General features: G+C 38.8%; 1 protein-coding gene across 1 annotated transcript in view; it reads right to left on the reverse strand.

Annotated features, from left to right (window-relative positions):
* LOC122791686 (xanthine dehydrogenase/oxidase-like) overlaps positions 1–24,779 on the reverse strand; it is a 1,688,659-nt gene that overhangs the window by 22,064 nt on the left and 1,641,816 nt on the right. The window contains exon 35 of the mRNA XM_044059558.1: positions 24,079–24,267. Within this exon, the coding sequence (XP_043915493.1) occupies positions 24,079–24,267 (189 nt within the window). The remainder of the gene's footprint in view (positions 1–24,078; positions 24,268–24,779) is intronic.

Consider the following 24,779-nt stretch of genomic DNA (forward strand, 5'->3'; position numbering starts at 1 on the left):
ACTACTGTAATGGAACCTGAATAACGTGTCTAATTAGTCTACTGTTAGAAAACACAAGTGTTCTAACTCCCACTAGCTCAGTCTTACTTAGCCATCCAGCCCTCCTGATACCCAAGCCTAATAAACTGTATAACCCTATCAGAGCACTAACTCTAAAACACCCACCAAGTTCCTAACACAATTCCATCCTCCTTACCCCTAAAACTCCATTCTTCCTCCCAAAACCTAAATTCCCCAGTCACTCTATGTCCTTAAATTCCCTTTCTGCTCCATAAACCTAAAGCACAGCTCCCACTCCTTAAACTCATAACTCCTCTACCCATCTCTAATCCTAAAACTTCCTTCCCACACCATAACCTAACACTCCCTTTTTGCTTCCTAGCCTTATAATCACTATTGCTCCTTAACCCTAAAATTCCCATCCAGCTCCCTAAACCTAAATTCCCTTCCCCGTCACTGTCCTACTACATACCCCTCCCTCCCAACAGCTGCCACATTTACCTCACTTGAACTCGAATGATGTGATGTTTAGGTGAGATGCAGCAGATGACTGTACATATTCAAGTTTGAGGATGAGCCGCAGTCTGTACAAACTAGACAAGTTGTTGGCTTTAATACAGTGATCTTCAAGCACCAGGTGCATGAACACTTGTAGAAGAACCATCTAACTTCCACTTTTATACAGGTATTCATATTTTTGCATATGCATATCTATTTTTTTTACTGTTTTCACTGCAAATGCTTGTATATCTTATGATCTGTTTCAGTATGGTATTGTGATTGCATTAGTATAAATATATACTTGTATTCAATATGCTTTCATTTAATGTGAACCATTTAATATGCTACTGTATATTATTTTCTAGAACTTCACTGTCAAAGATGACACTGATGTTTAATATACCTGCCTGTTATACCAAATATCTATATGTATCTTGTATTGTCTTGTATTAGTGGATATTTTTTTCTTCCAACACCCATTCAGATTCCCTGGTCAAAAAAAATGAAAACAATTACATACACAAGCAAACAAATATAGTTTTAGTCACTGTAGCTTATTTGTATTGGTTGGACTTGTAATTTGTACTCCGAAGAAGTCTTATTAGATTGAATGTTTATATCTAATCACGTAATAATAGCTAAAGTGCTTAATAATGCAGACTTTTATTGTGGTAGTTTGTTAAATTGTTTTTATTTTATATCACCATGTGGATTCAAGTTGACGGGAACACACACACACACACACACACACACACACACACACACACACACGCACACACTGTGTGTGTGTGTGTGTGTGTGTGTGTGTGTGTGTGTGTGTGTGTGTGTGTGTGTGTGTGTGTGTGTGTGTGTGTGTGTGTGTGTGTGTGTTCCCGCTATTTAACAGAATGTCTGTTTCCTCAACGAGTGATGCAGGTGGTGCTTAATTAGTATCACATGAACAGACAGCTGAACATTCAAAATGTTGAGGGATGGTTTCATCATGAAAGGTGAGTGGGGTGTGAGGGGATGAGAGCATTTGTCAGTGTGTGTGTGGGAGTCAGGGTTAGGGTTGGGGGGGAGATTGTGTATGCTTTTGTACAAGTGTGTATATTTTAGAGTTAGGTCAGGTTTAGGTAAGGGGGTAGATGTAGTGTTGTTAGTGCATGTTTGTGTGTCTGTGTGGGTCTTGTGTAGTGGCAGTGTTATGGGAAGGTTACTATTAAGTTAAGGTGTAGGATTACGGTTGGGGAAGGAGAAGAGTTAGGGTGGGTGATAACTCTAATCCTAGTGCGGCCCCTTCCTTCAGCCCTAACCCTATACCTTAATGTAATAAAAACCTTCCTGTAACACGGCCAGGATTAGACAAATTTGAGCCTATTGTTATGGGGGGGGGGTTGATGTGAAGATCGGGAGAGGAAATACATTTCCTTTCCTGATGTTTTGTCGGTTCAATGTTTAGGGTGTTCGGTCAATTTTTAACCACAAAATTAAAAACATTTGATCACATAGATGACAATTTGATATATATATATATATATATATATATATATATATATATATATATATATATATATACATATATATATATATACTATGTGGAACTATTGCCAGCTAACAAAAATACTAAACATTAGACATGAACCTGGTGGATCGCTTGAAAGAACCACTTGGATACAGTAAATTTAAGATTTAAGTGCTTTCATTTGTTTTATTTTGCTTTTAGGTTGAACTTCATCAGAAATATAGTCTCTGCATTCACTTCTGCAGGATATATTAAGCAATGGGGTGGGCAGTTAAGGTGGGTGGAGGGTGTGACCCCAAGAGAGTGTGTATATCACCCAATCACCTGTTCCATTTTTGTAAGATTTTATGTTGAGATTGCCATTTAGTCCTGGGGGTGTGTCTGTACTTGGGCTACCTGCCAGTAGAGTTCTGGTACTTTAAGCATGGTATTAGTTTCTCCACTGTGGAGACTTGTTCCAAGATAAGAAATTGGAAATTGCAGTCTGGATAGCACTTAGAGTGATGTCTAGCAATCGTGTTGATGTAGTCACGGCAGCGTATTTCTAGAGGGTGTTCTTTGATTCTGTCGCTAAACTTCTGTTGTTTTTCCAATATAGAAGCATGGCAGTGGGAGCACTTTCCTAGGTAGACTACATTGCTGCTGTTGCAATCGTATTTCTTGTGGAATATGATGGGCATGTTTTTAGTTAGAATTTTCATGGAGTTAGTGGTGAGGATATGTTTGCAGCAGTGACCGTATGGGTGCGACCCAAATGGACTCCCTGCTGGATGTGTGATGGGGGGCACCCAGCCTTGCAGAAGTCTGTTCAGTGATATGGTTTTCTTGTAATAGAACTCTGGTTCTTTTCTAAGTGCTGTGCTGAGTTCTGGGCTGCTGAGGATGATTTTCCAGGTGTCCGAGATGTACTTTTTGATGGTGCAGCATCTAGTGATATGGGTAATGGGAACCGGGAGGAGTTTGAACTGTTGGTCTTGGGATGGTTGGTGAACCCATATTTAAATATAGGGAGGGGGCATGTGAGCCTGTCCCTGGTGACTTGGTGGTGGCAGTTGGTGATGAGTTGTAGTGGATTATGTTTTTCTGTGAACAAGTTCTTTAGGAGTTTGCAATCTTTATGGAAGGTGGAGTCTTCGCTGGTGATGTGACATTCTTTGAGATATAAGGATGTACATTCTGTGATACATTACATTCTGTGATGTATAATGATCTGCATTCTGTGATGTATAAGAATACATTCTGTGATATATAAGGATGTACATTCTGTGATATATAAGGATACATTATCTGATAAGGATGCATTCTGTGATGCATAAGGATGTACATTCTATGATGTATAAGGATATAAATTCTGTGGTGTATAAGGTTGTATATTCTGTGATGCATAAGGATGCATTCTGTGATGTATAAGGATGTACATTCTGTCATACATAACATTCTGTGATGTATAAGGATATACATTTTGTGATGTATAAGGATGTAAATTCTGTGATGCATAAGGTTGCAATTTCTGTGATGCATAAGGATGTAATTTCTGTGATGCATAAGGATGCATTATGTGATGCATTAGGATATAAATTCTGTGCTGTATAAGGATATACATTCTGTGATGCAAAAGGATGCATTCTGTGATGCATAAGGATGTGCATTCTGTGATTTATAAGGAATTTATGTCCCTCTGTTACAGACCAGGAAGAGACTTGTTGACATTAATCAAGAACAGTCCATGTCAATATTATCTATGGAAGTTTACCTTATAAAATAACATGTAATGGACATTTAAACACATTCAAAGACAAAATAGAGTTTTTTCTTAATGATAAATGTGGATATCAGCAGAATGCAGTTTAAAAAATCTCTCCTCTCCATCACCAAGGCTAACAACAATGCAGGGAAAGCACTCTACTCCCACACCATTGCCAGAAATTGGAACTCTCTTCCCCTATCTGTGTCCACTGCCCCCTCCACATCCATATTCAAAAACTCCCTCAAATCGCACCTTCTTAGTACATGGTTATGCCCTTGTATCACATAACCCTACCCATACTACTATTAACTCCCCAATTTCCTCTCTGATCACATGCTGGAGCTCTGATCCCTTGTAGGCTTGATCATCTGAAAGGGTACTTTTAACTGTAGAATCTTACTTGATATATTTTCTTTTTTTTACCAAAGTATGACTGACATTGTCTTTTTACCCATGTTCTATATCTTTTACCTGGAGTGTTTTTATTAATTCTTGTTATATTACTATGCTCAGCATACATGATGTAACCTGTTTTGTGTATTATGCTGGATGTACTGTATTTGTATAACTTGATGTTGGAGCTTTTCTCCCCGGGCCTCCGCTGAAAATGGACCTTGTCCAGTCGGAATTTCCCGGTTAACAAATGTAAAATAAAAATAAATAAAGCAGCAAAATTAAACAAAACAGATAATAAATGTCATTAATAAGACCAAACAAAATTTAATTAAAAAATAATTATCTTTTTATTACCTTAACCATTATGCCAACCTCCCATAGATTAGTAATAGGCTAAAAAAAAATAATCTCTAAGCTTGTATCCTGCCTTTCCTGTAACTAGTCTAGTCCAGATACAGATTTGCTGTAGCCAGGACTGTTTGTAAGTTTCTGAGCCCCAAAAGCCTTTCTGTGTTGGAGAAAAGCCTTCTAGCTTATCAATGGGAGTGGTAAGAACTAGGTAGCCTATCTACCACAAGAGTGGTTTATGGCCCAGAAATTGTAGTTTATTGGCCATTTGGGCAGTTTTTCTATCTCTTTCAATGTTCTGGTTTAAAAGCCTGTGTTTGCCCTTGTTTCCCACCTTTCCTGTAACTAGTCTAGTCCAGATACTGATCTTCTGTATCTAGGACTGTTTGCAAGCTTCTAAGCCCCCCAAGCCTTTCTGTGTTGCATGGAAGCATTCTAGCTTATCAATGTGAGTGGTAATCACTAGGTAGCCTATTAACCACAAGATCCAGGTACAGATTCTTAGTTTTAGCACTTGAATTTGCTTATTCGTGCTCAGCACTAGTTCAGAACTTGTTGTTAGCACTAAATAAGCTACAAATTACTACAGCACTCAACCTTCCTTATTACCTAGAGGAAAACAGTTTTTGTACTTACATTCCTCACTTGTGTATATAAAAACAGCTCTTACTCACTTTCTAGAGGAAAGTAGTTTTTTATTCAGGAATATCCAAGGGTCATCTCACAGTGTTCTCTCCTGTCTGTCTGATGAATCTGGGCATCTTGGGGCAATGTAGCAATTGCCTCATGTACACAGACAACCCTCTCCTCCTGCCACCCAATGCCACAACCTGTGAGAGATGCACTTATCTAGCCAAATTGGAGGTAAAGCTCTCTCCAACCAAGACTGAACTTGACAGTCAAGAGGAGAAGGTAAACACTTGCACCACACCACACTCATCACATAGGCCCACTAAACTTACACCACCAAAATTCACACATAGAAACACAAAAACATTTGCAGAGGCTCTCAATAATTATCTGCTCAAGCAACAGAGACCTCCAAAGCAGAAACATAAGCAACTTCCAGCCCTCAATACAACCCAAATGACACAAAGCCCACAGACTCAGTGTGCCAATAAACCACAGCCCATAAGGCAAAACAAGGTACCATACATACTAGTCATAGGTGACTTTATAGTCAGGCAGATTGATGTCCCACTCATCAGGCTAAACAAGGAGAAAGTTACAGTCAGCTGCCTGTCGGGCGCCAGGATCCGCCACATAACCCACCCACTCAGATCACTCCACAACTACAAATATGACTCTGTCATTATCCATGTTGGTGTGAATGACCTGATACATACCTCCCTAGACTATGTGAAAAGAGACACGGAAGAGCTCTTCGATCTTGTAGCCCAGGCAGGTATGACCCTAACCCTGAGTAGCATCCTGCCATCACCCAGAATGATACTGCAGTACAAGGACAAAATGATTGACTTCAACAATTGGCTAAGCTTCTGATGTCATTCCAAGGGGATCCAGTATCTGTCTGCCTGGGACGACATGGTTGACAGACCATGATGCTTTGCCAGAGATGGCCTCCATCTGTCCCCCTTGGGATTCTGGATACTGGCTAAGGGTCTTGCTGCCCCTATAGTGCCTTTTTCAGGCAAGGTTCAAATGACAAATTCACCACCATAGAAGGAAAATACAAGCAAAAACTGAGGGTAATGCTACTCAATGCTAGAAGTCTAAACCTCAAAATGCACTCACTCGAGGTACCCCTTAAAATGGAGAACATCGATATCTGTGCAGTGAATGAGACCTGGTTCAAGGCTGTAGAGAGCACCCCTACATTACCTGGCTATAATTCATACCATACTTTTCGGCCATCTAACCTGGACCAAAACACCAAAGGAGGAGGTGTGTCCATATTCATTAAGGATAACCACCCCTCTAGGCTAGTTGAGCAGCATAATGCATCCGAGGTTATCCAAGTGCAACTAACTCTGGGCAAAACTGCAATCCACATTGTAGTTTCCTGCAGATCCCCCACCATGCTCTAGGATTCCCACTCCTCTTTTCTTGATATACTGAAAAATATTAGGGTTCAACCAAACACCCTAATAATGGACGATTTCAACCACCCCACCATTAACTGGGAAAACTATTTATGTATCAACTCCTTCGCTCAACGCTTTCTGGAAATCATAAATTCCAATGTCCTGGATCAACTTATCCACACCCCCACCAGGGGCAACAATATCCTAGACCTAGCCATTACCAACATAAGAGACTGGTGTTCCACACCTGAAGTCAACTTCTCGTTGTTTAGATCCGACCATAAGCAAATCACCCTAGATATCCGCATGCCACCCCCACCCACCATTAAGGAAACCATGGTAAAACATTTCTCCAAAGCCAACTTCATGCTTCTTAAGACAGAAGTGGTGAGCTTCATGACACCCATGCAGATGGACAATACAGTTACAACTGCTGAATCCCACTTACACGAGTGCATGGATTGTGCTATCCCAAACAGAACCAAGACGCTATCCTCCAAAAAAGGAAGACAATCTAGTGATCCCTTGCCATATACAAACTCTACAACAGAAGGAAGAAACTGTTGCAAAAGAGAGTAAAATCCCATGAGTGGAGGAGCTCCCTGGTCAGCCTCCGTAAAAAGCTGAGATCCCTTATAAGATCTTCCAAAGCTAGCTACGAAAACAAAATTGCCACTGATTCTAAGGGCAGCCACAAAGCATTCTATAGCTATGTCAAGAATCTCAATGGCAACAGCCAGATTTGCTGTGAGTTACAGCACAATGGCATGAAAATTACAGAACCAACTGATATTGCCAACATCCTGTCAGATAGATTCAGTGCTAACTTTACCCCCCTCTTACCCCCTAAAGTGCCCATATCTGTAAAGGAAGAATGCAGCGTCCATGTAATCACATCTATGTAGGTAAAAGCTGCACTCTCTAAAACTAAAAACACAGCATCCATGGGACCAGACAACATCCCAGACTGTGTTTTACATGAACTTCAAAACGAACTGGCTCCCTACCTAAGCACCATGTTCAATCATAGTCTCACATCAGACGCTGTACCCACTGAATGGCACAAAGCAACAGTTATCCCACTCCACAAAGGGAGAGCCACCACTGATCCTGGGAACTATCACCTTATTAGCCTGACAAGCCTGGTCTGCAAGGCCATGGAACGTATCATCATGGAACTCATAAACAAAGACATTGGTAACCTCCAAACTCTGGATCCCACTCAGTTCGGGTTTGTGAAAGGCAGATCATGCCTTCTGAACCTGATCGACTTCTTTGAGGCAGTCACCAAAGCTGTAGACGATAGTAAGGTGGTTTACATAGCCTATCTTGACCTCGCCAAGGCTTTCGACACCATCCCCCATTCTTGAATTATAGCTAAATTCACTAAACTAGGAATAACTCCCTATGCCACAAGATGGGTTGCCAACTGGCACACTGACAGAACCCACACTGTAAACGTTGCAGACTCCAAATCTGACTTCAAACTAATGACAAGTGGAGCACCACAGGGTTCAGTCCTGGGACTTCTCTTGTTTGGTATCTACTTCCCTGACGAACAAGCTAACACAGAAGGCCTCTGGCTAATGAAGTTTGCAGATGACTGCAAACTAGAAGCCATAGTCGAGTCCCCAAATGATGAGGACATCCCACAGAAGGGCCTCACTGAGACAGATGCCTGGTGTTAGAGGCATGGCCTCAAGCTCAATGCCAAAACATGCACTGTCATCCCCTTTGGTAAAAACTCTTTATTCGTGAACTACCACATAAACAGCAGTCTACTTAATGCCAAATGTGTGATAAGAGACCTTGGGACCCAGGTGGACAGTAGTCTTTCTTTTGAAATCACATCGCCACAGTAGTCAGGAAATCCTTCTATGTGGCACACCTCATCACAAAAGGGTTCTCATCCAGGAAAAAAAGAGGTAATTGTTCCCCTCTACTCGGCACTCATTAGATTGCCCCTTTTGGAATGTACCTCACAAGACATCTGCAGCAGCTAGAAAGGCCACAGAGGTACCTCACAAAGAGGATTACTGGCATCAAACAGATGCCCTACACTGACCGTCTCAAAAATCTCCAGCTTTACTCTGTAGCATATCGCCTACTCCAAGGAGATCTCTGCCTAGCATATAAAACTATGTTAAACACAGATCGGTTGGACATGCTACACCTAAAGAAATCCCAATCCCTCCGAGCTACATGCTCTAGGGACCTAAACCTTGTCACCACAATAAACAGGACATGCTGGAGGGATAGATTCCTGTCCCAGAGTCTTCCTATACTCTGGAGCAGGCTACCCATCTATGTCAAGCAAAGTTCCTCATTAGCACTCTTCAAGAAAAATCTTGATGAGTGGATGGGAAATAGGAAATACACCCCAGGGATCACTTCTGTGTCTCTGCTCGACAGGGGCACAGGAAATTAACTTTCTTGGGTAGCGTAAGCCATGAAACCTTGTTGGCTAGGCTTACTTAGGTCCTTGGGCCGATAGCCTAATACCTACCTATGAACCTATGAACTGCCCTCGTGGGCCATTTTAAGCCTAGCTAATTAGCTCATGTGAGAATCAAACCCTGCTCCTTGTGTCTGTAAGGCAAATATCTTAACCATGCTTATCAGAGGTATGGAATCCATGCCAAGATCAGTCTAAACAAAGAAGTGCTCAAGAAGCCTTTGGATGAGCTCGCAATGTACATTTGAGAGCTTCCAAGGCTATCAATGAATGCAACAAAGTACCTCTCAATCGTCCAGATTTTTGAAGAATGTGCAGAATTTTGCTTCCTATTTTTGGTCTGTTACTCATAAAATGTGTAGTTTTCCAGCAAATCATTGAGGACAGAAGTCACTAAATAATATTAAATAATGACAGACATTCAAGTTTCAGACTTCATATTCTTCAGAAAATACATAATAATGCAAAACCTTATTCTACTCTATAATTTATAGGAGCAGTATTTAAACTCTGTTCCTATTTTTGGGCCTATGTTATTTCTGACTTTGTCTAGATTTCTTGCTCTGAGAGGTTGAGAGGTATGACACCCTCACTGGAGAACAGTATTTCTTCAGAAGTGCAGAAGAAAGGTTAAGCTAAATGCTATTTTTCTTTTCATTTTCCCTGTTCATGGGGAAAATTAATATACATTTCAGTCAAACTGAAATTACTCACTAGAAAAACAAATTTGAAATTTCTATTGAATCAACAATCAACATTAAATGGAAGTCATGCTTTTAACTTAAGTATATATAATCCACCTTTTACAAATACATTCTGTTTAAAAAAATATGAAAAAGAGATTAGAATGCTATGATATACTAAGTATTACAATCAGTCACAGACATTGAAATTAACTCTTTGTATAATTTGAAAAATAATCGAGCAATTATAATAATTAAAAAGGGATGAGTATCTATAACAGCAACTGCAAATATGTGCAAAGTTTGTCATGTGTTTTAGCTGGATTCACTTTAGAAGATTGAATTCCCAAAATCTCGAACCTCATATTATCGAGACCAAAAGATCGAGTTTTGGAAACTTGAACTTCTAAAATGAAACGAAAAAAAAAAAAAAAGTCAAACATTCCTTTTGCAGGGGGGCTGTGCCCCCCACACCCCCCCTACTTAAATATACCAACTCCGAGATCGCGATACAGTGGGGAAAAGGGAAATCTCCCCTATTGCGCTGTATGCTGAAGCGCAAAACGGGAGATTTCCCACTTCCTGTCAACACCACAAAATAGATAACGACATTACGTACATACAGAGGGTACAAGAAGCCTTCCTCTGTGTGCACGTAACGTTTTAAGGTAAGTAAAGTGTTATTTTTTAAAATTTTACATTTTCGATATACTGAAATGTCGATCATATGGTCTCAACCATATGACATTCGACATTTCAGTATTTCAATAATGTAAAGTGCTCCCGTTTTAGCTATAGATCAATATGAAGCATGATTTTTGCTGGATATGGTGAAAGCATATTATAATAATAATGCTTGGTATTTGCCAGCTCAACCATCCTGAAGGGTGGAAGACAGCTTGACTAACTTCAGCAATGATACATGCAAGATAGCAGTTGCAATGCCATAATCATACGAGCTTAGGGTAGCCAAGCTGCAAGCAGTGTTCTGCTGGGCCAGAAGTTTGTGCATGTGTGAAACAGCATATGCACCTCCCAAAGCTTGCAGAATGCCAGGGGAGTTGGAGACAGGATCTGCAGACTGGCCCTCTGTGTAACCACTGACTGTCATTACTTGTAGGGAATGAATGGACCAGAGGGTTATCATGCCAGTAGGGGGAACAAACAGGTCAACTCAAAGCAGAAAGGAGAGCCACTGGACCAACCTTGTGGATGATTACAAAATTGGCATTCCCAAACTATATAAACATGTTACCGCCCTGCCTTTAAGTTACATTATAGCAACCAGAATCTCCAAAAACAGAATCTTTGACAAAGTTTGTAAATGAAAACTGGAAGAGTTTAATTCCATCTATTCCTACTTATTAAAGAGATTCATGACATTGTCTAAGCAATGTGAATGAAATAACATATACTGAGGACATGCTTTTGGTTGCTTTACACATTGCATATTTACATATAGAAATTGCACTTGACAAAGGAATAGAGTCGGTTAGAGAATAGTGAAATATATCAAACTGGAAGAATGATTTATAGAAACACTATATACTTTTCTTAGAATCAGTTGGAACGATACTTTTTTATTTGATGACAATTATGCTGAGTAAAGGAATTGAATATGGAAGCTGCTACGTCTCCACAAAATTTGCACATTTGGATTTAGTAGCCTGGGAGAAAAAACATCATAAATTCAGGTTTTGCAGTTGTGGTGCCTTATAGATTATATATATATATAAATTTTTGAGTGGGGGTGGGCAGCAACAGAGCATAAATTATCAATATTAATTAATTATTTAAGTACTGCACCCATTCCATCTTTTTCGTCTTCTTTCTTTCTTTCTTGATGTCAATTTATCCAAAAATAAGATAGGTGGCAGTTTGAAATCTAGTATTCATACAAAACTCAGTTTTGTTAACTCACATTTACACACCTCAAGATGTCATCCTAGATATATGATAAATAATGTAATAAAAGGCAATGTGGCCAGTTTATCAAGATTAATTTCTAAAGATGAATTTGAGAAAGAACTGAAATTAATAATGGGTTTATATCTGTGTGTGTGTGCATGTGTGTGTGTGTGTGTGTGTGTGTGTGTGTGTGTGTGTGTGTGTGTGTGTGTGCGTGTGCGTGTGTGCGTGTGTGTGTGCATGTGTCTCTGTGTGTGTGTGTGTGTGTGTGTGTGTGTGTGTGTGTGTGTGTGTGTGTGTGTGTGTGTGTGTAAAAAGAGAGAGAGAGGTAGCTTTCTCTCTATGAGATAGTAAGATAAAATTTAATAGTGATTCACACCGGGTGATTGATGTGATCAAAAAGGAATGGGACAGATTCACCTCCCTCACTGATTTAAAGGGAGTTGGACAAAAACATATACGAATTAGAACATATTTAATTACCAAGGTGTTGAATTAACTGTTGACCATTTCAGTTTATTTTCTACAGGTTGTAAATTTGTGCCATATAAAAAATGTGATACTACCAGACTTTTATTGGATTTTAAAATGTTCATTAGGCAGCTCAATCTGGAGGTTACATTTCATGGACAGGCAAAGTTGAACACATAGGCCTGTTTGAGACGTAAAAGTGAATATAACCCACCAATTCATCCCCATCTGAAAAACTTTGAGGCCATAGTAGAAAAGGAAATAAGAAAGGTTGTAGGTAAAACAAAAAAGTACAACTTGAATCAAAATGAGAAAAGAATACTTTGTGAACTTCAGCAGAATTCACGGATTAGGGTTATGAGACCTGACAAGGGAGGGGGGTACGGTCCTTATGGACCAGGTGATTTATGAAGGAAAAATGAATGATATTTTGGGAGACAATTCAACTTATAGTAGGGTTTCCAAAAACAAAATCCATATGGCTTATAAAAAAATAGAAATGGCCCTAAATTATTTATTGTTGGAGGGTTTGATTAATATAGAAACATTTAGATTTTTACATGTGCTCCAGCCCAGGATACCCACATGTTTGGGATCCCAAAGGTCCATAAGGACCAGAGGAATCCCCTCTCAGAACCATCGTGTCAGCTGAAGGCTCCAAGACAATGCTATTAGCAAAGTTTTTGGATATAAAATTGAAAAAACATTGGGGAATGGAAAAACAATTCTGAAGGATTCTTGGGAATTCTTTCAGGGTACTGATACAAATAAGAATTATGATAATATTATATTTGTAGCAGTAGATATTAAAGATTTATTCATAGGTATTCCCCAAGAAGTGGGATTAGTCTGGCTTGAAGCAGCTCTGGTAGACAGAGTTAGAATTTCCAGTGATGAGTTACATGTTATTTTTAACCTTATGGACATGGTTTTAAAAAATAATTTTATTTATTATGGTGGTGAATATTTCCACCAGGTCAGGGGTGTAGCGATGGGTGCCAATTGTGCACTCACATATGCTAATATTATCCTAGCCTGGTGGGAAAAACAATATATTTTTAATTCTAGATTCTGTGATTTTTGGATTTTATATAGACGCTTCTTGGTTGATATTTGTATTTTTTGGAACAATTCTGTGGAGAAACTAGATGAGTTTTTGGAATATTTAAACACAACCACATCCTTTTTAAAATTTACTAGCAAAATTTCTTATGATAGGGTTGATTTTTTGGATGTGAGTATCATTAAAACAACCGGTGGAATTAAGTCAAAAGTTTTCAAAAGGAGACTTTTTCCAACTCATATCTTCACTTTGAGAGCGCCCATATTCACAGAGGAAGAGTATTTTCAAGGGACAATTGATTAGAGCTAGTAGGCTCACATCTTTAGACAACGACTTTGAAGAGGAATTTCTTTTTCTGGCTGACCTTTTTATGGAAAGGGGCTACCCGGGTAAACTATTGAATGACACCATTTTATATATTAAAAGTTAGCTGATGACAAAATTGATGTCCCTTTTGGGTAAAGGTAGTGATCATCATCTTCTTTCAGCTGTTCCCGTTAGGGGTCGCCACAGCAGATCACCTGTTTCCATTTCTTCCTGTCCTCTGCATCTTGCTCTGTCACACCAACCACCTGCATGTCCTCTCTCACCACATCCATAAATCTTATCTTAGGTCTTCCTCTTTTCCTGTTACCTGGTAACTTCATCCTTAGCATCTTTTTCCCAATATACTCAGCATCCCTCCTCAGCACATGTCCAAATCAACATAATCTTGCCTCTCTGGCTTTGTCTCCAAACCTTCCAACCTGGGCTGACCCTCTAATATACTTATTCCTAATCCTGTCCACCCTCATCACACCCAGTGCAAATCTTAACATTTTTTAACTCTGCCACATCCAGCTCAAACTCCTGCCTTTTTGTCAATGCCACTGTCTCCAACCCATATAACATAGCTGGTCTCACTACCCTCTTGTAGACCTTCCCTTTCACTCTAACAGGTACCCGTCTGTCACAAATCACTCCTGACACTCTTCTCCACCCACTCCATCCTGCCTGTACTCTCTTCTTCACCTCTCTTTCACACTCACCGTTACTCTGAACCATTGACCCCAAGTATTTAAACTCATCCACCTTCACCATCTCTACTCCTTGCATCCTCACCATTCCTCTATCCTCCCTCTCATTCACACACATATATTCTGTCTTAGTCCTGCTGACCTTCATTCCTCTTCTCTCTAGAGCATATCTCCATCTCTCCAGGGTCTCCTTCACCTGTTCCCTACTCTCACTACAGATCACAATGTCATCTGCAAACATTATAGTCCATGGGGATTCCTGTCTGTCATCTGTCAACCTGTCCATCACCATTGGTATTGATATTACACCTAATAATGATAAGAGCAAAGATGATAGGTTCCATGGGGTATTCACTTTAGAATTTAATAGTGATTCACACCGGGTGATTGATGTGATCAAAAAAGAATGGGACAGATTCACCTCCCTCACTGATTTAAAGGGAGTTGAACAAAACCCTTTAAATATTTTTTTAACAGAGGTGTCAATTTAAAAGAATTATTGGAAAAAGGGAATACTACTCACAGGGGTAAAAGGCCTGGTACCTATAAATGCGGGGCTTGTGCCCAGTGTAAACATGTGGTGAACACTGGCCAGGTGTTTATTAAAGCTAGGAATCAATATGTCAGTAGTACCTGCTACAGCAATTGCAACTCGAGTGGTTTAGTTTATTTAGTATGTTGTGAGACTTGTAGTGCTTTTTATATAGGGAAAACAGAAAGAAGCCTAAATAGGCGGATTTATGAACATTTTTATGATATAAGTAAAAGTAATGACAAAAATGCCCTATATAAACATCTACAAAATTGTGCCCAAGCAAACTATTTATTTTTTGTACTGGAAGTTGTTCCCAAAGATGTTAGGGGGGGGGGTTTATAGGTTCATAGGTTGGTACTAGGCTATTGGCTCTAGGGCCTATACAAGCCTAGCCATAACAATTCCCTCTGGGAAACCCACCTGGAATATCGGGAGTTGTACTGGCAGGTATTTCTGGATGCAGGAAGATATCCTGGTTTAAATGAGATATTTCCTTGACACCATTATTAAAGCTAAGAGCAGCAAAATTGTAAATAGTGTTTAGTATTTGTTTTTTAGCTCTTAGAGGGCAGCATTGCATAGATTTACATTAAATGATGAGGTTTTACATAAACATACATTTACATATTTTTATATATATTTATTGGTTTGTTGACTTTTTGTATTAATTATTGTTTTTATAAAGGTTTCAATATTTATTTATTGTTCATAATACAATTTTAACATATGACATGGTAATATAGTATTCTGTTTTTTCTTTATCCATTTGTCAGATACACTTTTTCCTTATTATTATTTTGTTAATTGATGCCAAGTGTTTATTAGTTCATTTTTAATGAACTAATAAACACTTGGCATCAATTATGGGGTATTAAAGGAATTTAGATCATGATATGGGGTTATCTGATGAAGTCTTGGTGGACAAAAATGCATTGTGTATTGTTAGCGTTCATATTAAACACTTTTTCCGTGGTTGGTGACTCTAGTTTTTCCAAAAACTCCTTCTGCTTGTTTATTTTGAAAAAGTGTTATTAGATTATATGTTAAAAGATAAATTACTTAATAATATTTGTAAACAATAATAGAAATTAAAATAACGAGCCACCAAGGCAGTATTTGCATGACACACTAGTTTATTTAACATTAAACACTGTCAAAGTAAAACCAGCTAAGCTATTTTGCCAAGAAATATGAATTGGCTTCATCAGAGTCACTCAATTATGATGCAACTTCCTTTATATACTCTAATTACTTAAGCAACTATTCATGATTTTGTTTGCATCAATGAAATTACCCTGACTAAACTTAAAGGCATACTTCTCCTGAATATGTAATGTACACAGTAACATGCTGTAACTGCGGTGGTGGTGCTGCGGTAGCGCTGTCGCCTCACAGTAAGATGGTGTCCTGTTCGATTCTCAGCTAGAGCGTCTTCTGTGTGGAGACATGCGTGAATGGACGTACCTTCGTTGAAAGTTGTGTGTCAGAGCTGGCAACTCGGCACGTAAAAATCTACTGCCAATCATTAGCAGACCGGAGTTCCGCTGTGGCGACTCCTAACTGTGAAAAGCCTTAAGACACAACAACAACACAGTAACATACTGTAAACCACAATAATAAGTACATTCAAGATAAAAATATTAGTAATAGTACTAAAATGAACATAATAATATAAAATATACTTAAAAACTGAAAACATAGTTGATCTGTTTGTTGCAGTCAGATAAGTGTTTTCACTGTACTTAAAATTAAACCTCAAATAATAATTAAACCTCAAAGAATAAAAATCTCTTGTAGTTGGGACATTCTAGAGTGTGAACATACATTCATAGGTTCGCAGGTAGGTTTTAGGCTATTGGCCCAAGGGCCTAAGTAAGCCTAGCCAACAAGGTTCCCTAGCTTACGCTACCCAAGAAAGTTAATTTCCTGTGTCCTTGTGGAGCAGAGCCACAGAAGTGATCCCTGGAGTGTATTTCCTATTTCCCATCCACTCATCAAGATTTTTCTTGAAGAGTGCTAATGAGGAACTTTGCTTGACATAGATGGGTAGCTTGTTCCAGAGTATAGGAAGTCTCTGAGACAGAAATCTATCCCTCCAGCATGTCCTGTTTATTGTGGTGACAAGGTTTAGGTCCCCAGAGTGTGTAGCTCGGAGGGATTGGGATTTCTTTAGGTGTAGCATGTCCAACAGCTCTGGGTTTAACATAGCTTTATATGTTAGGCAGAGATCTCCTCAGAGTAGGCAATATGCTACAGAGTAAAGCTGGAGTTTTTTGAGATGGTCAGTGTGGGGCATCTGTTTGAAGCCAGTAATCCTCTTTGTGAGGTACTTCTGTGGCCTTTCCAGCTACTGCAGATGTCTTGTGAGGTACATTCCGAAAGGGGCGTTGTACTCTATAATGCGTTTAATGAGTGCCGAGTAGAGGGGAACAATAACCTCTTTTTTTCCTGGATGAGAACCCTTTTGTGATGAGGTGTACCACATAGAAGGATTTCCTGACTACTGTGGCGATGTGATTATCAAAGGAAAGACTACTGCTCACCTGGGTCCCAAGGTTTCTTATCACACATTCGGCATTAAGAAGACAGCCGTTTATGTGGTAGTTCACGGGTACAGAGTTTTTACCAAAGGGGATGACAATGCACTTTTTGGCATTGAGCTTGAGGCCATGGCTCTGACACCAGGCATCTGACTCAGCGAGGCCCTTCTGTAGGATGTCTACATCATTTGAGGACTTGACTATGGCTCATAGTTTTCAGTCATCTGCCAACTTCATTAACCAGAGGCCGTCTGTGTTAGCCTGTACTTCAGAAAAGTAGATACCAAACAGGAGAGGTCCCAGGACTGAACCCTGTGGTACTCCATGTGTCACTGGTTTGAAGTCAGATTTGGAGTCTGCAACTTTTACAGTGTGGGTTATGTCAGTGAGCCAGCTGGCCACCCATCTTGGTATGTAGGGATTTATACCTAGTTTAGCTATAATTCCAGAATGGGGGATGGTGTTGAAAGCCTTGGCGAGGTCAAGATAGGCTGCGTGAACCACCTTACCCTTGTCTATGGCTTTGGTGACTGCCTCAAAGAAGTCAATCAGGTTCAGAAGGCATGATCTGCCTTTCACAAACCTGAACTGGGTGGGGTCCAGAGTTTGTAGGTTACAATGTCTTTTTTTATGAGTTCCATGATGATACATTCCATGGCCTTGCAGACCAGGCTCATCAGGCTTATAGGGTGATAGTTCCCAGGATCAGTGATGGCTCCCCCTTTGTGGAGTTGGATAACTGTTGCTCTGTGCCATTCAGTGGGCACAAAGCCTAACGTGAGACTATGATTGAACATGGTGCTTAGGTGGGGATCCAGTTCCTTCTGAAGTTCATGTAAAATGCTGCCTGGGATGTTGTCCAGTCCTATGGATGCTGTGTTTTTGGCTTTAGAGAGTGCAGCTTTTACCTGCATAGATGTGATTACAGGGACTCTGCATTCTTCCTGTATAAATATGGGCCCTTCAGGGGGTGAGAGGGGGGTAAAGTTAGCAATGAACCTATCTGCCAGGATGCTGGCAATATCAGTTGGTTCTGTAATTTCTGTGCCATTGTGCTGTAACTCAGAGCAGATCTGGGTGTTGCCATTGAGATTCTTAACATAACTATAGAATGCATTGTGGTTATAAAGCATTGTTCATTTTTTTATTTTTAATGTCTCTAAGGTGTTCAGTAATGTGATCCCATAGCCTTCTTTTGGTCTTGCCTACATAGAAACCAGTGCATGATAATCATGTAGCTGAATAAACCACCACAGTGGTGTTGCATTTGCAGGGTGGCCACTGTGGTGCAGCCATTAGCATTGCCACCTCACAGCAAGAGGTGCTCCGGTTCAATCCTCGGCTGGGGTGCCTTCTGTGCGGAGTCTGCATGTCCTCCCTGTGGTCGCATGGGTTTCCTCTGGGTGGTCCGGTTTCCTCCCACATCCCAAATACATGCTGTAGGTGGATTGGACACTCTAAATTGGCCCTAGGTGTTAGTGTGTGCATGTGTGTGTGCCTTCTGTGGAAGGTTGGGCACAGGGCTGGCAACTCGACACTGTAAAACTCCACTGCCAATCATTAGCGGACAGGTGATCCACTGTGGCGACCCCTAACCGGGAAAAGAAGAAGAGGTGGTGTTGCATTTGCACATGCCTGGGCATCCCATAGTACGTTCAAAACTTCCTATGAAGACATTCGTACCATCATTTATATTTTTACAGGTCTTGCAAGCACCACACTTGTACAGCAATGACATGTGCTTGCCTTGTTTTCTGTTGACACTTTCAAGAATATTCTTTATATTACTCCCTCTACTGTACACAGTCTTAGGTTTATGCCCAAATTTTCCTTTATTTCTTTGTCAAAATGAGTTTTCCATATATTATTAACATTTGATACCAAGTGTGATGTTTCTGTATTGTATTGTAATACCAGAACATTGGCGCCTAGCTTGGCCGTATTGGTTCTATTAATATTTAGACCTGCTTTCAAAATAGGCTTAAATGCAGTATTTCTTTTAAGCATAACTTCTTTCTTCACTTTCAGCAGAAGACTTAAGTGGTAGCCTCTATTTAGGAACATTCCAATTAATGTATAGATCTCTTTTTTAAATGTTTAATCGCTACTAATGAGCCTAGATAACCTGACCGTTTGGCCTTTTATTATACCCTTCCTCTGTTGGAAGGGGTGGCAACTGTTGTAGTGCAGTAACATATTGGAATATGTTTCCTTTCTGTGGATGCTACTGGCCAAGGTGCCTCCAGCAATGTCCTTAGTCAACTCACTATCTAAAAATTCTATCTTATCACAGTGCCATTTATATGTGAACTCAAGGAACGTGGTTGTGCCGTTGATGTATTTTGCGAAGTCATTCATCACATGTTCCTCTACTCGACATAAAATTAGTATGTCATCCAGAAACCTCACATACAACAATACATTGGCCATAAATGCAGAGGAAAAAACATATTTTCTCTCCCATTCTAGAAGAACCAGATTCGCAAAGCTAGAGGCACATTTGGCCCCCATAGCCACTCTTGCTTCCTGATTATAGAATTCACCTTCAAAAATCATAAATTTGTTAGTCAAGACTACTTCCATTAGTCCAAGTAATAAACTGACCTTGGATTGATTTATTGATCTGCTACCCATCAAACTTTCCCTGAAGAAATCTAATCCTTCATTGTGGGGGATTACTGAGAACAAGTTGACCACGTCCACAGTTAGGAAACAAAAATCCAAGTTCTCTGTATTTATTTGTCTTAATAATTCCAAACAGTGCCATGAGTCTTTGAGTATATGCTGTGCCTCACTTACCACTAAACTTGCCCATTTATCTATATATGCTGCTATTGATTCAGTTTTAGAAGCTCAGGCTGCTACTATTGGCCTAAAGGGGGGGGGGGTACACATTTTTATGAATCTTTGGTATTCCAAAGATTACTGGTGTTCTTGGCTTCTCAACTGTTCAATATTTTATTTCCACAATTTCTACTTCATTTTGAAATAGAGCATCACATGTAAAACCATCAATCCTGGCATAAGCTCTATTAACATTTCTTGAAGTCCTGCTATAAGTTGTGGTATCATTCAATATTTCAGACATTTTGGAACTGTAATCTATGTGAGACATAATGACTAAGCTCCCACCCTTGTCTGGTTTCATTACACGATACATCTTGTTTCCTGCCAATTCATTCAAAATAATGGTTTAATCTCTTGTGAGATTGTTAGTGTTATATGTGGTCTCTGTAACTATTTTTCTAAATTGTTGTTCACATAATTTCTCAAAGGACGATATAAGTGGGTGACTTGCGGGGATGAATGTGCTCTTACATTTGGCCACCCTTGTCCAAGCCTACATTACTGTTTTTGAAATATAAACCGAGATTCAATTTTCTAGTATACAGTTTTAAGTTAATCAAAACATTTCAATGTCAGTCTTATAGTTAGGTACAAAAAATATCCCTTTTTTAAACAAGTTGAATTGTCCTTCACTAGCAATGACATCACTGTAATTGTAAATATAAAAACCATCACTTTCCAAAATATTACATTCCAGTGCAACATCAGAACAATTATTTTCAACTACATTCAATGAGTCTTGGTCAGACATAGCAGATGTGTTAAATAACTCAGTCAATGAAAGTGTCTCCTCCACCCCTGCTGTTTTCCCCTGTTGAAATAATTGCTGTTCCTGTTGCTCTGAACATTGTAGTTCTGCCTGTCCCAGAGGATCTGTTTCCCTTGATTTTTCAGTCTCTCGGACCTCCTTAGTTGTTGACCATATATATAGTTGTCTATCACTGTGTGTGTGTGTGTGGGGGGGGGGTAGTTCTTGAATAAAAACAGTTTTGTGGTTCATGAAAGTCGGATTTTATTTATTGACTTCCATAGGTGTTAAATGTTTTGGATTTTAGTAATCATGTCTCAAGTAAACAAGACCATTTTTTATAGCAGAGCTTGTATTATAATTTATTATAAAATTAATTTATAGGTTTGAAAAGCCTCATACAGAACTGTTCACACACTAAATGGACTTTTAAAATCATGCACCTACCTTGAAAAAGTTGTAGCCTCATTATAAATATAACAAAAATCAAAGAAAAGCTTATAAACATTAAGAAAAAGGTAACAGTAGTATTTTATTCAGTTTAACTGCTTCCATTGTATGTCTTTCTTCTGTAGCTATCTTTAAAATTATTAATATTGTGCTACTAAAAATGTAGTACTTAACGAATCTTAATTTCACTCTGCTTATGTGCATTATAAAATGCATCAAGAACCGTACGCAGGTGAGCTAATCATTGCTCATGTCCTTTCTGATATGAATGCACCTGTAACTGTATTACATATACAGTAAGCTAGCTATTCTAGTGTCTCCTGCCCCTCTCAAATTTAAGTAAAGGAGAAAAAAAGATGGTCATTTCCCTAGTGAGATGCTCCTCAACTACGCAGGTCCATTTTTCAGAAACTATTCTTTTTAGCTCTTGGACAGAATTATGTATATTTATTTGGTCTAACACTTCAGTGATGGGTCTCTGGCAAATGAATCATATTCAAGCATGATTTAAAAGTTCATCAGATCTGATGGCTTTCTAAAGAATGCTTGTCTAAACAGCAGGTGCAAATATTTACATACAGCAGCAGTGTGTTGTTAATAACACATGGCTTCTGTAACTAGCTTAAGACCCATCATAAATTGCAATGACGGAATATGGAAAAGGCATTTCAAAGTAAAGATTCAAACTTTCACGTGTATAAGGATTTTGTTCCAAGCTGCTGCAGGATCTGCTTGAGAGCCACATATAGGTGTATCATGCTGCTATTCCAAACACAATGAATGCCAGGAACATTTGACTTTGTGCAACAAAAAAGGCTTGTACCAGGTCATGAAAATTGAGAATGGTCAAGGGTACCCTGTCACGTTTAAGGGAGCATTTTGTTGTAATTCCAGAAGACATTGTGGAACATTATTTTTATCAAAGTGGCTCTTAAGTACCACTGACTCTATTAAATATACTTTAAGTAATGAAAGCTCTTTCTTCCTTTTAAACTGTGGTAAATTGCTTGGTACATTGATAGCAAACAGCCGCTACAGTTTAAGCTACATATGAAAACTAAAGCACTTTATTTCTGACTGTAAATATAATTCCAACATTCTGAATGTCCATAATGCACCAAAGACCAATCTGATTGGTATGGCATTTGACATTCACAATCCATAACACTTTACACCCAAGGTGGCTGGCCACATTTCCCACACCCTAGCTACACCGCTGACACCAAAGAAGAGCATATGGAATGCTATCCTACCTAATGCAATAAGGTTTCAACATAAGCCAATCAATTCCACCAAAGCAAACAGAGAACTTGCTATATATATATATATATATATATATATATATATATGCCTGACATTTTTTACTTGCTGAATACTTGCAAAATAACATTATGAAGTATAACATTTGACAACTCCATGCCAGTGGACAGATCTATAATTGCTGGCAAATGTTTCTAATTCAGTTATATAATGTTGTTCATCTATCTGACTTTTCTGCAGGTTCACATACACACACACACACACACGCACACACACACACGCACACACACACACGCACACACACACACACACGCACACACACACACACACACACACACACACACACACACACACACACACACACACACACACACACACAACACACACACACAACACACACACAACACACACAACACACACACAACACACACAACACACACAAACACACCAAATAAATATCTGCAAACAAACATTTTCCTAATTTAGGTTATTCCCTCTGTCTCAGAAATGTTTGCACATTGGATATGCAAAGGTCCCAGGATTCTTACTACAGTAGCATGAAAGGTTTAAGTATTCCATAACAGGTACCTGCTGGTGATTATGGCATGTACTGTAAACATGTCATTAAGTAACATTTGAACCTGTATATTCATTCTGCTCTATTCAGTACTGCATAATCAGTCAATGACACCAGTGCATCTTTTTCAAAGTGTATGGTGTCAATTTCTAATACCATATAATTTATGAATTTGGCACACAAAAAATCATGTTCAAAACATCTATGAAAGTGAACTGGCCATTATTTGTTAACTGATGGCCTTTATGAATATTTACATACCAACATTATTCAGCAAGTAATGAAAAGAATAAAGCCAAACATTATTACTCAATATTTACAATTTAAGGACAGAGAATAAGAACTGGTAGTGAAACTGGCTGCCTGGCTGGAACCATGGGTGCAGATGGTCGTATTCTAACCAGCTGTCAACAGGCTGACGACTACTGTAGTATGGTGGTGGTGTAGGCCATCACATGTATGACGTTTTATGGGCTTCGGTACATTTGGAAATATTTTAAAAGGTGATAAATTACTCTTTCAAATGCATAAAAGAGAACATGTTGAAGGTAATACAATACCTTCTTGGTGACTTAATAAGGAAAAAAATGATTAACATCTACCGTTAGGGCAGAAAATGGAGCATTTTTGCACAATGAGAAAGTATATATAAGATACAAAAAAGAGAAAATGCTCCATAAGACAATAAACATATTTATGGAAGGTGTAAATAATTTAACAATATAGCTCACCCTTTCATAAGTTATCCATTTGTGCATAGTTAAGTAATACAAGTAACATAATACAAATTTAGATGCTGTAGGTATTGTGAAGCATAGTAATTTTAATTAGTGCATTATCTAGTTCCTCATAGGAAATAGACTTTTCCTACTAAATCTCATTAATTTACCAACATTAAATAAGTGCAGCTGTACAAATGCATGCATATGAATCTACTCTTTGTAAGAACATGAGCTATGCATTACTCCCCTTTGTTCTATTTACCTTCGAAGAATATATTGCTTTGCTGTTTGGAGAATCTCGCAGTAGGGTCACATTGAACTCAAGTGGAATATCACCGAGTGTTGGGATTTTATACATTCCAGGTCCTCGTGTATACAAGAAGCCTTCTGGAGAATAACGAAGTTCCTCAAGAGTGAACAACCCAAGACCTTGAACAAAAGCACCTTCCACCTGCATTTAAATTAAAAGATAAAAAATATACTCTGCTCAGTTTTCTTCTGTTTTTTTTTTTTTTAAATTAAATTGCTTAAATATGACAGTGATAAAGACCAAAAAGTTATCAAATATTATACTTTTTCTTAGTCCCAATGTTCCTTTTTCAGCTCAATGTCATTTCCTGCAGAAGTACTCATGCATAAAACTGAAAACAATTAACACTTTTGCTTCCTTCTCTTTAGAACTGCACAGCTGTAGGATACATATTCAGAAACATTAGAAGACATAGCACTTTTCTTTAATATATTAAAATAAATGTGCATGCATTTATTATACCTCATTCAACTATTTTGATTTATAGTGTCTGGGTGTAATTATACCTTATCCCAATTTTATTTTAAAAGTTTAATTAAATTTAACTACCTTGGTATTCAGAGTGTCACACCTCTCAAGTGTACCTCATTTCGAGGAATCTTCCTCATTTGGGGTCTTAAAAAGTTCAAGTTCCTTGAAGTGACATATTGAAA

Source organism: Protopterus annectens, chromosome 1.part2 (genome assembly GCF_019279795.1).
Source record: "Protopterus annectens isolate FY-2018-M chromosome 1.part2, PAN1.0, whole genome shotgun sequence".
Taxonomy (NCBI): Eukaryota; Metazoa; Chordata; order Ceratodontiformes; family Protopteridae; genus Protopterus; species Protopterus annectens.